Raw genomic sequence first — 16321 nt, forward strand, 5'->3', positions numbered from 1 at the left:
ACACGGCTATACGGGTTAAAACCTGACCCTTTTTCTGAAGCCGCGGACCCGCTATACCACACGCAGTGTTCTAGCATGCGAGTCGTATTCCAAACAAAGGTTGTATAGCAAGCAAAATTTTTCACGTCCAAACAGGACATATACCAAGTTGGACTTATTCCAAAGCAGACGTATACCAAGGTACCACTGTAAATGTCTATTTCTCACAGTTCCCACGTGATGCAGTAAAACCAAAACTATATTTGTGCATACCCAGTAGGTATCTGTCACAATCCACAAAAACTTTTCAGGAAGCAAGACTGTTCAAAATAATTGTTGTGCAGTGATTTCATCAGACGCGGCTTGGTGGATCCAGATAAAGTGCTGCTACCACTGCATCATATTAAGTTTGGTTTAATGAAGCAGTCTGTCAAAGCCCCATCAAAAGATGGAGCCTGTTCTATGGATTTGTGCCAGACATTTCTGGAATTGCCTGAGGTTAGATCAACCTGTTTGCTTGGTAGGCAGACTGAAGGTGGTCCAAAAGAGGAACTGTGATGTCCTTCACGTGAGATAAACAGTGGCCTCTTAAAGGTTTTAATAACCACAGATATCAAAGTCTGTAGTTATTCAGTCCTGTTCTGGGCTTGTTGATTGTGGCTTGTTTGAAGCACATGGGAACTTCACACAGCACTAATGATTTGTTGAAAATCTATCTGAAGACAGGCCAGTTGATCAGCACAGATTTTTCAAGCATAAGAGTGAGACACTGTCTGGGCCTGCTGTTTTCTTGGTGTGTTGTCTCTTGAAGAGCCGACACACATCCTCTTCACTGATGTTTAATGCAGGTTGGATAGTATCTGGTGTTGGGCAGCTAGTCTGATATTAGAAAAATGATTTCCAGTGCGGAATTTGATGGTGCGATGAATAACCTGCAACAAAAGACTTGAGCAAATTCAAAGAAGCGATATAGGTAACAATAAATATTCAAATTATAAAAACGTTGTGCAAAATGTAAGTTTAAGGAGCTGGAATGCAGCACGAGTCTCAAAGTTCACATTTTGGATTCGAATGAAGAGTTTCCCCCAGAATATCAGGGAGCTGTGAGTGTTGACCAGGGTGAAAGAATCCATCAGGATATCAAGGCCTTGGGAAGAATGTACCAGGGACATTGGAATGCCAGCATGATGGTGGAATACTGCTGGGTGATTATAGATACACAGCAGAAAAAGTGTACAAAGAAATGCAAGCCTCAAAACAAAGTTCTGAATAAAAATTAACTAGAGACGCTTTGTAAGTCAATGGATATGTAGTGTTGCTTTCTTTTCGATTGACTTAATATTTTCCTGTTAAATTGATTTAGGACAATAGTGCATACATGAATAAATGCTGTAATTTGTTCATTTTAAATTATATTTCTTTTCAATTTTGTATTTAAATGTGACATAATAGAAAATTCTAATCAAATTTTATTCACACTCAAAAACACTCAATTAAAAAAAATTGTATGAGTTTAATTTTGCAAACCCATATTAATTATTTGGTATCATGCCTGGTTGTTGAGCTGGGTCACGGGGAAGCTGGAGCCCAAAAATCTAAATTGTACAAATGGTCAACCCAGGCCCGGCCTTAGGCATAGGCAAAGTAGGCGACCGCCTAGGGCCCCGGCGTCCGGGGGGCCCCGGATCGACGGCGGCCAGGCCCCCGGCCCGCCCCTCCCCTCGCACGTTTAACAGTTCAAACTGGCTAAATTGTAGCAGCTAACTACTCCGGGCGAAAAAGGGACGCAGGGTGATGACCTCGTAACGTTACAAGAAAACGTCTCCTTGGTCTAATTTTCACGCATTTCGCACAGCTTCCAGGGGGGGCTCCGCCCCTCTCAGGGGGCCCCTGGACCCCCCTTTCGCCTAGGGCCCCATAATACCTAAGACCGGGCCTGATCAACCTAAGGAATTATCTGTAGTTAATTATACAGTAGGTACTGAGGTACAGGTCTCAAAAAAGGATTTCAGTATTATATACTAAATGTGCACAAATGACTTATGCAGCAAACTGTAATTGTCTGTAGCATTCTCAGACCTGATTCATCAAATTGAGGGTCGTCAGGGGTCCATATATCACATAGCCCACTCGTCCACCTGTACACTCGCACTCACATTGGCCACTTTGGACTGGCCAGTTAACCTTAAACAGGACATCTTTGATGATGTGGGCTGATAACAGGAGTGCAGAGAGGATAAACAACGGAAAAATTCAAAGAACTCGCTAACTCCAAAGGGTTAGGATAGCGGATGGCTGGATGGATCTATGTACAATACAACACAATACAATTAATTTTTGTATAGCCCAGAATCACTCAAGAAGTGCCGCAATAGGCTTTAACAGGTCCTGTCTTTTGACAGCCCCCAGCCTCGACTCTCTAAGAATACAAGGAAAAACTCCCAAAAAAACCCTAGTGGGGAAAAAAAATGGAAGAAACCTTGGGAAAGGCAGAGACCCCTGTCCAGGTAGGTTGGGCGAACAGTGGGTGTCTAAAAGAAGGGAGTCAGTACAATACAATACATAGAACAAAACATAAGTAATCCTCAATACAATATAATAGTAAAATAAAAATATTGCAAGTACGGAGCAGAATTTAACAGTAGATGATATCAAATAATGTGATTTGGATCTATGTGTTCGGGCGCATGGATACAATTTATTTTGTCTTGGGCGGGCTTTAATAGACTAGCCTATCAGTGCGCGTTTCAACAGGCTTTGTTTACTCGAGCTAAGGTAATTGGCTGTGTCCTGTTAGAGGCGGGCTCCTGTCCGTGATGATTGGCAGCTTAGAGAGAGTTCGGTGTGTATACTGATTAACTGGAAAAGAACAATTGTGCACATGGGGGGATTTCGGGTTGGACGATCCCCCAAACGTGATGAAACACAATAACGATTTGTTAATTTTCTTCATTGCCCTTTAACTCTCTTCATATTGCGATACTTCCCAGGGGAAAAAAGAGCTATCGGGCCAAAGATCGTGTCGTTATCATGGACGAGGAAAATCTCTGCAGAGAAATGAAAGACCAGCTTGCCTCCTGTATCGAGAAGACAGCGAAAGCGACATCCTGCAATGTCCTGCGTAAACTTGAAGAGATTACGAGAGAATCGTTTCCTAACTGTACTGTAAATAGTGCAGAAGTGGAGATTGGAGGCTGGAAAATAGGGGGCGTACGCAGCCGCTATGTTTCTAACATCATCGAGGAGGCGGTGATGGAGGCTGCTCGGTTCTTGATGTCTGAATATCACGGCTTTCTGAAGAAGCGATTTACTGATTTCGCATGCAGGATATCAGCCTATGAAAAAGAGATCGAAAGTCTGAAGCAGCAGCTAAGAGTATTCCGACACGAGACGAGACCCGTGCCTGGAGATCAGAGCTATAAAGGCAAGGCTCCGTCGCGATCCCCAGCATGCCGCAGAAATCAGCTGTTGAATATAAGAAAACAGGCCGGGGGTCTAAAAGTTGAACGCGGACTAGCTGTAAAACCCGGGGCGTCAATCCCGCCGTGCTACCCTAACTGGGAAGTAATTGAATTATAAAGGGAGCTGGATCTGCAGGACTGCAAGGTAGAACCTATAGATTGCACGTGAATCAATTCATTTCCTGCTAGGTCAGATGCTGTGGCTTCATCCTACATCCACGATGAAATTAGGATGAACGCAAAGATACCTGGGAGTGTAGATCAAAGTGCGTGTAGCATTCCCATAGAGAACAAGAGCGGGTGACACTGTGCATAAGGTTGTCTTCTTTGATGCCAGAAGCAGAATTTGCAAATAAATAATCTAACTTAAGCAGTAAGACGCATGATATAATAAAACATTTTTCTTTCTTTCTTTCTTTCTTTCTTTAGAAATGCCCATAATATGTCTTAGTGCAGTTGGCCATTGGGGTATTGGGAGATTGTATTCATTTTTGTGGTCCCATGCTCCAACCTAACCATCTTCATTTCTCTTTATTTTATGCAGCATTAAACAATTCAGCGCAAACTGGGGTAACAAGTAGGATGGGGCAGTTTTGCGTTTCTTATTGCTGCTGTGATGCATTCACCTTCTTTACCCGTCTATTCTGGGCATTATCACCAGAGTGTATTGCAACAAGGATTGGGCACAAAGAAAAAAACAATCACAGAACAGAGTGCCAGTCCATCACAGGGTGAACACACAAATACACACTAGGTTCAATTTAACATCATCAGTTCACCAAACCTTCATGTCTTTGTGCTGTGGGAGGACACCAACATGGATACAATGTAAGCTCCTTGCAGACAGCATCCAGGACATGAATGCAGATGCTGATATTATATTGATGCACTCTCCTGAAGTGGCTAAAGTGGTGTGAGGACTCCAAGAGTAGCCTGGGAAGCAGGCTGGAATTCTCACATGAACACCCAGTGAGGGTGCACCCAAAATTAGCAGGAGCTCCTACTCTAGTGGTTTGCTTTGACCCACATGGTACAAAAATGTGCTTAGCTTCAAAAGTTCAAAAATAACAGCAATGTTCCCAAAATAAAGCCAAGCCCCACCAGAGGCCCTAGCTGTGGATGATAGGGCAAACAAAGAATATTTATTTACATAAGGAGATTTATTTCACAAAAATCAGAACAACTTCAACAATGAAGTCCTGATCAAACCAGAACCAAAGCTATATCCAGAAAACAATCCCCAAAATAGAAGCAAAAAGAGTCAAAAAGCCAGTAGACACAAGAAAAAGAAAAATTAAAAAGGGAAACTCACCAACCACCAAGCACATACAATGTACCACAGATGGACTGCAATTCCCATGAGCCCTTATAGGGCAGGGAGCAGTCTCTTAATGTAAATTGACAGGTGGCCACGCCTCTTGGGCGCAAATACATAATTACACAAATGAGTAAACAACCACATTTACATAAATGATAATAACTAAAGTACCAACAACACATAAAGAAAGAAAATTTAATCATAAGCCAGGACAGTGACCCTCTTTTTAACATGGCAGATGTGAAGCAGCAGAGCTACCACTGCACCACCCTGTCCTCACAAATTCAAAGTCCTGAATTTGAGGAGATATAAAGCAGTGTTTCTCAACCTTTAAGTGTTTGCGACCCACATTTTCATAACAGTTTTAATCGCGCCCCCCCCCCCAACATTTTTTTTAAAGGAGCCCACTAATACCAATTTGTTCTTTTTTAATTAATGATATATCATAGATGCATATCTTATTATACCTACTTAACGTTAATCGACATTTATCTATCTCTATATTTATTTTTCTAGTATCAGAATGTAGTTTAAGTTAATTTGTTTTGGTTTCAATAGATGTGTTTTTCATATTTTCGATTCTTGTTTCCTTTTTTTTTCACATCTTCGTGCCCCCCTTTTTGTTACTTCACGCTCCCCTACGGGGGCCCATCCCACAGGTTGAGAACCACTGATATAAAGTCTGTACATTCTCCCCATGTGTCAGTGAGTGTATCCATAGACTCTTTAAATTTCATTCAAAAGATGTGTGGATCTAAACTGGCCATGTGTGAGTAATTGTACCCTGTAATGGACCGGCACCCCATCCAGTGTTGGCTTAAGCCTTATGTCTGATACCGTCAGTACAGACTCTGATAATGAATGAATCAATGCAATAACAAATGTCATGGATGTCTGAGAAACTTGAACTAGACTTGAACTTCAAAGTTATGGCCAGGCAACATTATTACTGGGAATTTCTCTTGGTGTTACATCCATTCACACAATAAGCAGCATTATATACAGCACCCCAACATTATATAAAGCTGTAGAGAATAACAAGTGATATTGCACAAATATATAAAACAATTTGACAATGAAAAGCTGCACTCATGCTCAGTAATATAACAAGGAGTCTTTAAACAATAAACACAAACATAACTTAGATGGGATGGAGGTGTTTAGAATCAGGAAAAGGCAGAAATGAATCAGAGACTGCAGTGGGAAAGAAGCTGTTTCTATGTCTTGTAGTTCTAGCCTTAAGTAAACATTGACGTTTCCCTGATGGTAATACTTAAAAGAGATGGTTTCCCATGTGAGTGTAGTCTTTAATTATATTTCAGCACATTTTCTGACACTTGATGTATACTGGACCTTACTGGAGTCCATTTTCAGGCCTACTGGAATCATCTCCACCTTTGATTACTTCCAAAACTGCAGCAAAAACATCATTGCTAAGACTGCGTGGTAACTCCTTGAACAAATACTGAAAGAAGGAGTGGGTAGAAGTTACAAAATAAGAGATAGAACAGATGGAAAGAAACAGAGAGGGAGGGAGCCTGTGTTAACAGTGCCATACAATACTAACTAAGCAGTGACCTAAACCTACACCCCACCCTTATACTAGATAGATAGATAGATAGATAGATAGATAGATAGATAGATAGATAGATAGATAGATAGATAGATAGATAGATAGATAGATAGATAGATAGATAGATAGATAGATAGATAGATAGATAGATAGATAGATAGATAGATAGATAGATAGATAGATAGATAGAAACTTTATTAATCCAGGGTTACAGCAGCAGAAATTAGAAAGCACAAATATACATTTCTCTCTATTATATTTCTGTGCTCTCAGCTCTTATAAATTTTTACATTTTCCTCATTTTCATACAAGACATACAATCTATTTGTTTCCTTCGATGTATTCCTTTTCTGGACAATAATTTTATATGTTCTAGATGAAACGTCAATGACTAATCAAAGAAGAAAGGGCAGCGCGTCGAATAGGGTCCAAAAGCATTGGACAGAAAAGAATTCAAAAAAGACCAATAATAATCTAAGTGCAAATTTGGAAAATAAGGAAAGTTATAATCAGCCCAGACCAAGCAGGGTCAGAAATAAAAGACGAAGAGTAGAAGACAAAGTAGAACGTTGTTAAGAGGTTCAAAAACATTGGTGCAATACACATGCAGTGCAGGTTAGAGATTATGAATGTACTAAAATTCAAAAGTCTGAAAAAACTGATAGTAAAGATCGCATTAGTGTTAACAAACGGAAATGATTACTCGGTGAAATAACAGAACAGCGAAAAGATATTTAATATATGGACATAGGTGATATGACATAGTATGTAGATATTGTTCAGCTGTAAAGTTTACGTCGAAGACTTGTAGATTGCCTAATTCATGTTGCCATCAGGGAAAAGTAGTGTTTCTTCCCAATGATGAGGCGTATCCACGAGAAATAAAAGATTTGTTATTTGGTGAAAGTGGAATCCACAAACACTACAGGCAAAATATCAAAATCTACAATAATCTGTTCGCTTTCACATCATTCAGTGCTCAAAACTTAGATTTACACGATTCAGGACCATACGCTATGAAAATCAGTGTTCCCGCAACAATTAAAGCTACTACAAGTTTAGTTTCAAAGAAACCACAATTCGGTCAGGTTTATATTAATGATCACGGAGAAGCGATGCAACATAGAATCAAAAGAGTTAAACAAGCGGACAAATCCATACGTCCAAAAGTATTGTACTTTACACGAAATTTTTCTGAAAAACACGAACAAAGAATTTTTCTTGGATTTCTATATGAATCCAAAAGATCACGCTCGCATATATAATACACCAACATGTGACAAATTGTCAACGATAATAGTTTCAAAAGACGGAGATATCAAAGACAGAGTTGATATCCGTGTTTGTCCAAAAGCACAGCACGATTTGTAGCAAGCAGCAGATCCAGGAAATGACTAGGTCATTGTGCACACACAGGGGGTTGGCGAGCAAAGCGAGCAGGGGGCAAAGCCCCCAAGTACTGTAATAAGAATGATCATCATCTTAATTATGTTCACAAGGTACACATAGACATATAGAATAATTATCTTAGTTTAAAGCACCACACAGCTGTGAAACTACTGATTTGCTTATGGCAGCAGACTCCTTGCAAACCGTATTTATTCTGTTAGACCTCAGTCCAGCAATTGATACTGTCAAGCATGATATTCTACTGTCTAGAATGGAGCACACTCTGATTATCTCTAGTCATCAACGCCGTCCAGTATTTTAAGTCGTAGATGACTGTCTGGCAAATGTCTGTTGACTTGCCAACAACAAGATTAGAGTTAAGAGTTAGGGAAAGGCCAGGGTACCCACGGGTTCCATCCATATTGGTACAAATTTGAGATGTCTGTTTTTGGCCCCCACTGGTACCCAGAAATGCATGGGCCATTGCCACTAATTCGATTAGGCTGTTTCCATCTTCATGTCCCCTCGTATTGAAATCTGTTGAAAAATTTGATTTGATGTATCCCTTACTTCTCTGTCTTTTTCCTCTCCTTATTTTCTTAACCTAAGGGTTCTGGATGCTAATTTTAACATTAGGGTTAGGGTTAGGGTTAGGGTTAGGTACCTGTCACACAAGTAGTTCCTAAAGGCTCTGTCCTCATCCTTATGTTCTTCACCTACATGCTTCACCCCGGGCATATTATTTCTAGCTTTGGACTGGGTTATCATTTTTATGCAGATGGTACTCCAATCTGTCTCTGTGTTGAAAGAGAAAGTTTCTCTTAGATTTCTCAGCTCACAACTTGTCTTAGTAAAATTTAAACCGGGATGGAACATGACTTTTAAAAAATAAACTGCAACAAAACTGAAGCCATGATAATTGGCATTAACTGTTAGCTTAAGTAAATTAGTTCCTTTTAAATCACTCTTGGTGAAGAAATCATCAGACCTTCTTCCACTGCAAAGAATCTTAGTGTCATTTTGGATTCCTCCCATTCTTATTCAACCCACACTTATCACATTAAAAAAACTTTCTTACCTCCACCTCCATAACATATCTTGTGTTTGTTCATTCCTCTCCTTTTCTAATGCTGATAAACGTCTCCATCCTTATATTACATCCCAAATCAACTACAAGAACTCCCTACTGGCAGGTGCCCCTTCTAATTTGCTCTTACAGCTCTTGAACTCTGCTGCACATGTCCTTACATGAATCAACATCATTGAGTACATCACAGCCATCTTGCTCTGCTATTCACTGGCTACCTGTGTCTTACAGGATTACAGTAAATATAAAATCCTATTAATGACCTATCAGGCTTTACATGGCCTTGCTCTGGACCGCATCAGTACCTTCCTCCATCACTATGCTCCTTTTTACCCACTAGTATCTAGTGATTCTGGCAATGTTGCTGTACTCCATTTTAGTTTGCACCATTCAATGAAGTCCTCCACTAGGGTCCTGTGCTCATTATAATGCCCAGCATTGATACAATCAGCAATGGCTGCACCCTCAGAACATTTCGTTGACATGATATAGTATTGCATCGAGTGTCTGAGGCGTATGCTATCAGCAGGAAGGGAGCCAGTGCAGCTAACTGTGGAACCCTTGTGCTACCCATGGCCATGTCTGAAATTAATTTCTTAAGCTATACAAACTATGGTCCACCAGTTAGAAAGTTCATCATTCAGGACAGCATCAGCGTGCATTGATCCAGAAACTGTCACCCATCTGTTTGGTTTGTATGGGGATGGATGCACTTCTTCTTCTTCTTCTTTCAGCTGCTCCTGTTAGGGGTCGCCACTGTAGATCATCTTCTTCCATATCTTTCTGTCCACTGCATCTTGTTCTGCTACACCCATCACCTACATGTTCTCTCTCACCACATCCATAAACCTTCTCTTAGGCCTTCCTCTTTTTCTTATGCCTGGCAGCTCTATCCTTAGCATCCTTCTCCCAGTATACTCAGCATCTCTTGGGGGTTGGTGGCAGAATTGGCACTCCAGTCACCATAAAAAAAACCTCACACTGTTCCACTCCACCACAACTATTGTGGTGCTGAGGTATCACCCGTTGCATGGCTGCATTTGGGTCCTAACCTGGGATCCTGAGTTGGTTTGTCATGTGGTGGGTGCGGCAATGAACTGTATCAGTGTGTGCTCCTAACCTCCTCCTCCTCCTCTCCTCTGCACATGTCCAAACCAACGCAATCTCTCCTCTCTGACTTTGTCTCCCAACCATCCAACTTCAGCTGACCCTCTAATGTCCTCATTTCTAATTCTGTCCATCCTTGTCACATCCAATGCAAATCTTAGTATCTTCAACTCTGCCACCTCCAGCTCTGTCTCCTGCTTTCTGGTTAGTGCCACCGTCTCCAACCCATACAACATAGCATGTCTCACTACCGTCCTGTAGACCTTCCCTAATGAAGTTAACAAACAAAATCCTCACCCTGCTGCCCTGTTTCTCCAAATGGAAATAGGCTCTACAAATATTTAGGCGGAAGATTACTATGCAGCAATCTTAAGATGACTTTCCCTAACATAAGCCGATTCCTCTGTACATATAATCTGAATTCATGAGTTTATGCCCCGGGTACCTACCTGCATGAAAATCACTTTGAGTAGTGAGAAAAGCTTTATATAAATGTAAATAATAATAATAATAATAATAATAATAAATTGTGGAATTATTATTATTATTATTATTATTATTATTATTATTATTATTATTATTGCCATATCTCTGATTATGTCAATCTAGAAACTGAAGATAGGATTTTTTACTTTTAAAGGTCCAGCCCAGTAGGTGGCAGCAGAGAGTCTTATTATCCTGTGTGTTATAGTAGATGGGCCTCTGAGCTGTTTGTCCATTTAAATATAAATTAGGAGTCAGAACTAAAAGGACACTTGGCTGCCAATATATGGAGGAATGTTTCATACAAAATAAAATAAATAAATAAGAAAATCTTCTTCTTCTTTTGGCTGCTCCCATTAGGGGTTGCCACAGTGGATCATCTTGTTCCATATCTTTCTGTCCTCGTCATCTTGCTCTGTTGGACCCATCACCTGCACGTCCTCTCTCACCACATCCATAAACCTTCTCTTAGGCCTTCCTATTCTTGTCTTGCCTGGCAGCTCTATCTTTAACATCCTTTTCCCAATATACCCAGAATCTCTCCTTTGCACTTTTCCAAACCAACCCAATCTCGCCTCTCTGACTTTGTCTCCCAACCGTCCACCCTAAGATGACCCTCTAATGTCTTCATTTCTAATCCTGTCCATCCTCGTCACAACCAATGCAAATCTTAGCATCTTTAACTCTGCTACCTCCAGCTCTGTCTCCTGCTTTCTGGTCAACTGTGAAATGAGACAAAAAAATAAATAATTAAATGCGGGTCATATATGCTTTTTGATGGTAATTTCTTTATTATTAATTCAATTATTTATTCATTCATTCCAATGGCACTGCAAACAACATGAAATATGTCTTGAAATGAAAATTGTCATTTTCACCCATCATCATACAAGGGCCTAGTGACTTGTTGAGACCCACCTCTGAGAGCTTCTGCTTAAACCAGGATTTCCAAAGGCAAGTAAAGCACACACTCAAAGTTGTGGTGGACACGAGGACAAGAAAGAATTATTGCACAAAGTGGCTACTTTAATTCAAGAAGCCCTGAATTCATCATCCTCTCAGGAATCTGCAACTGACGTGTGGTGTCTGCCTATAAATGCAGAACCCGAGGGACAATGAAAGATGTGCATTTAACTGACAATTGACCAATCAAAGCACAGTGCTTGCTAGAGCCCACCCTCTCGGTACTGATGGGTGAAAGTGACAGTTTTCATTTCAAGGCACATTTCTTGTTGCCTGTGGTATCACTGAAATAAACCAATACATTACAAAATAAATGCATAAAGTGATAAACAACATAAACATATACAGTGCTATGTAAAAGTTTGGGATCCCCTCTGTGGTTATATTTCATAAGAGAAGATCACAGCAATACGCAAGTTTTTACCAGACAAATGTAGACAAGGGGATGTTTATCAGACCAAAATCCTCAGTGTAGCATTACTGAGTTGTGTGAAATTTTTCAAAAAAAGTAAAAATGGGATGTGCAAAGGTATGGGCACCCTTTTAATTGTATTAATTTGAAGATCTGTAGTCATTAAATGCTGACAGGATGTAGCACAAAATTTGATTAGCTCATCGGACCTTAAATTACAAAGGCAGATGCAACCAATCATGATAAAGGTTATTTAACTTAGGTAATTGCTAGCACTGTATTTTGTGACATATTTAAATACTTACGCTCGCATATTATTTTGTTTTTACAAATCACTATAGGGCAGCACAGTGGCGCTGCTGCCTCATAGTTAGGAGACCTGGGTTCGCTTCCCGGGTCCTCACTGTGTGGAATTTGCATGTTCTCCCCATGTCTGTGTGGGTTTCATCCCGGTGCTCCGGTTTCCTCCCACAGTCCAAAGCCATGTTGGTTAGGTGCGTTGGCGATCCGAAATTGTCCCTAGTGTGTGCTTGGTGTGTGTGTGTGTGTATGTGCCCTGCGGTGGGCTGGTGCCCTGCCCGGAATTTCTTCCTGTCTTGCGCACTACGCAGACCCCCGTGAACCTGTGTTAGGATTTAGCGGGTTGGAAAATGGATGGATGGATGGATGGATGGATGGATGGATGGATGGATGGATGGATGGAAAATATTCCTCCATACCAACAGAAGCAGGATCGTTTTTGTCAATTTTATTTTCAGATAGGCTTATGCTTCCTTGGTGAAAATAATGGGAAATTATCACGTTTTATGTTATTTACAAAAAAATATTTTTTGGTTATGATACACATCAAAAGATGAAATGCTGTCAGCACCTTGTAAGTCATTCATATATTATAATTTATGCAATAGCTTTCACTTATTCACTTAGAATCACAACATGTTATGCTCATTATGTTCAAATTTCTTCAAGATAACGCAGTGCAGCCATCAACTACTCAGATACTTAAATCTGTTTAAGGAATACTCCACCCAAAACAATGATATTTTTATTTATATATTACTTATTATGTGTGTTTTATAGTGATGTCCGCAAAAAAAATTGTAATCTTGTTTTTCATGAAGAACAGAAATAAAATAGTTTATGATAGAATATAAGTCAATAATGACCAGGACAAACAATATGAAAAAGTTCGATGGAAAAAAAATATATCTCACGTTAACTGTGTCACATAATCTTCATGCATGTTTTTTGTTTAATATTATTAAATAGGCGGCATGGTGGCGCAGTGGGTAGCGCTGCTGCCTCACAGTTGGGAGACCTGGGGACCTGCGGTTCGCTTCCTGGGTCCTCCCTGCGTGGAGTTTGCATGTTCTCCCCGTGTCTGCGTGGGTTTCCTCTCACAGTCCAAAGACATGCAGGTTAGGTGGATTGGCGATTCTAAATTGGCCCTAGTGTATGGGTGTGTTTGTGTGTGTCCTGTGGTGGGTTGGCACCCTGCCCGGGATTGGTTCCTGCCTTGTGCCCTGTGTTGGCTGGGATTGGCTCCAGCAGACCCCTGTGACCCTGTGTTCGGATTCAGCGGGTTGGAAAATGGATGGATGGATATTATTAATTAGATTCTTCTGGAAAAATATCAGCGCACATCATGGAAATGTAATTCATATGAGAACTGAAAACGGGGACTTAACCAGTGATTGAAGGGAAGAAGCATATTAATAGCTTGGCTTCCTTTCAAATGTGATTATTTTAGATGAATGAGGCCATTGTAATAACAAAGCAAACTAAAAATGAATACCACATTGAAACAAATATAAACACAAGACCACTGATAGACAATGAGTTCCTGACAGTAAAGACCTTTTCTTTTTGCCTTTTACCGCAGGACATCCAGACCTCCTTTTCCAAACTGCTGAGGGAATGTCTGACTTTGGCTTTCGTCTCTTGGAGGTGGGCAGTTTGGCAGTGAAAAGAGCTACAGACAGTAGCAATCTGAAACTCAACTCAACTGGTGACGTCAAGCAAGAAGATAATCCGACTGATTTTGTTGGGCTAATGGATGCTAGTTTGGAGAAGTTCATCTCTGTTAAAGAGGATGACTCTGAGGTGGAATGCCCTCCTATAATTAAAATGGAGGTAATTGCCGTGAAGCGTGCAGGTGAACATTTAAATGAATTTGGTGTATATAATGAAAATGAGCCCCATCTACGAACTACACAGAGTAGTCCGACTTCAGTCCATGAGGAACGCCGACCTGAAGATAAACTTGCGTTGGGATGTAATTCAACGGTGGAAAAATGCATTGACAAGCTGCAACAAGACCAAACTGTAAAAACAAACATGTATGAAACGTCTTTCAGTATATTTGACAGCCATAAAAGACATGCATATAATGCCACAGAAAATAAAGCTTACAGACGTACTGGAAAACCTACGGCAGAAAAATCACACAATTGTATCGAATGTGGGAAGACTTTCCGTCTGGCTCAGCACCTGAAACAACACCAGAGGACTCACACAGAGGAGAAACCATACCAGTGTACTGAATGTGGGAAGACGTTCCGCCAGGCTCAAAACCTCAAACACCACCAGAGAATTCACACGGGAGAAAAACCGTATCAGTGTACTGAGTGTGGGAAGAACTTCACCTGGGTGGAAAGCTTTAAACTCCATCAGAGGATTCACACAGGGGAAAAACCGTATCAATGCACCGAATGTGGAAAAGCCTTTAATCAGGCGTCAACTCTTAAGCACCATCAGAGGCTTCACACAGGGGAAAAACCGTACCGGTGTACAGAATGCTTAATGACTTTCACTAGAGCAGCACAACTTAAGCAGCATCAAAAAATTCACACCGCACCAAAACTGAACAAAATGTCTGAGAGTGGACTGGCATTCAGTGAAGCTACTTTTCATCGGGCAATCCATGCCATCAGAAAAGTCTTCCCGTGTACAGAATGTGGAAAGAATTTCTGCCGGATGGAGAGTCTCAAACAGCATCAGAGAATTCACACGGGGGAGAAACCATTCCAGTGTACTCGGTGTGCAAAACATTTTAGCTGGGCGGAAAGCCTTAAACTCCACCAGAGGATTCACACGGGAGAAAAACCGTACCAGTGTACGGAGTGTGGAAAGGCATTCGGTGATAGTGGAAAACTAAAACGTCACCAGCGGATCCACACTGGAGAAAAACCGTACCAGTGCTCAATTTGCGAAAAGACGTTCAACCAGGCAGCAACCCTTAAGCACCACGAGAGAATTCACACGGGTGAAAAACCGTACTTGTGTACGGAATGTGGAAAGACTTTCAACCAGAATTCAAGCTGTAAAAAGCACCAGAGAATTCACCATGGAGCAAAAAATGTGCAAATGTCGACGGATTTGGAGCCTGGCAGTAGTACACTTTAAAAAACATAAATGTTTTCATGAGGTATTTAAACAAATGTATATAAGTTATGAAAGGAAAATAAGTTTAATATAATGGTGAGGCTTAAAATTCATTTTATATACAAATTGTAATAGAGCAATGAGAGAGAGAGAGAAGTTGGGAGCAGGCATTGATACAGCATGTTGCCGCACCCACCAGACGACGGACCACCTGATTGTAGCCATGCAATGGGTGACACCTCAGCACCACACTGTAACAGTGACTGGAGTGCCAATCCTGACACCAACCCCCAAGTGTTTCCTTGAAACTTGGAGGACCTGCTTGCAGGGCTGGATGCCGATTGATGTCATACTCATGATGAAGCAATTGCTGGTTAAGGCCTTGCTCAAGGGTCCAACGATGCGTAGAGTTACTTCTGGCATTTACAGGATTCAAACCAACAACCTTCTGATTGCCAGCGCAGATCTTTAGCCTCAGAGCCACCACTCTGCCCCAATAGAGCGATGGAATTCAGATTATTCCGATTAAGTTACCAAGTAGTGTGGCAGACAGTAAGACTTTACGGGACTTTCAAAAGTTGACTTGATGGTTTTTTGGAAGAGATAAGTGGATAGGACTGGCGAGCTTTGTTGGGCTGAATGGCCTGTTCTCGTCTAGAGTGTTCTAATGTTCTAATTATTGTATCTGTGTTAATTTCATTAATTCAGATAATCTATTCATTCATTTTCTAACTTGCTTATGCAGTTCAATATGAGGGGGATCCCACCCCTGTTTGGGCCACCAAATCTTCAAAGGGGATACACTCACATGTCTCAAGCCATTTTGGTGTTGCTAACTTCCATAAACTGAACACCTTTCTTTTCAAAAAGAGACATTGGAAGTATGTGCAAATTCCACACGAGCAGTGACGAAGCCTCAGCTTCTAATCCAGCACCGTGTAGCCATGAAGCAGTTTTTCTAACCATAGAAGCCCAGATGCTATGTTTTTCTAATCATATTAAAGGAATGCTCCATCCAAAAATGATATATTTTCGATGTTAATAACCCCATGTAGTTTATAGTGATGGACAAGAAAATTTTTCCGCCATGTTTTCATTCAGAATGGAGAGAAAGCGGTTTCTGATGGAGCCATGCTGAATTCGTGTCACTGTGAATTTAGCAAAA

At 40.8% G+C, this 16321-nt stretch overlaps 1 protein-coding gene across 1 annotated transcript; it reads left to right on the forward strand.

Moving 5' to 3' along the window:
• The first annotated feature begins 13127 nt into the window (after nt 1–13127).
• LOC114662304 (zinc finger protein 501-like) lies at nt 13128–15910 on the forward strand. Its single transcript, XM_028815696.2, has one exon. The coding sequence runs from the start codon at nt 13690–13692 to the stop codon at nt 15175–15177; it is 1488 nt and encodes a 495-aa protein (XP_028671529.1). The 5' UTR covers nt 13128–13689; the 3' UTR covers nt 15178–15910.
• Nucleotides 15911–16321: the final 411 nt, after the last annotated feature.

The sequence above is a fragment of the Erpetoichthys calabaricus genome, chromosome 12 (assembly GCF_900747795.2).
Source record: "Erpetoichthys calabaricus chromosome 12, fErpCal1.3, whole genome shotgun sequence".
In the NCBI taxonomy this organism is placed as follows: Eukaryota; Metazoa; Chordata; class Cladistia; order Polypteriformes; family Polypteridae; genus Erpetoichthys; species Erpetoichthys calabaricus.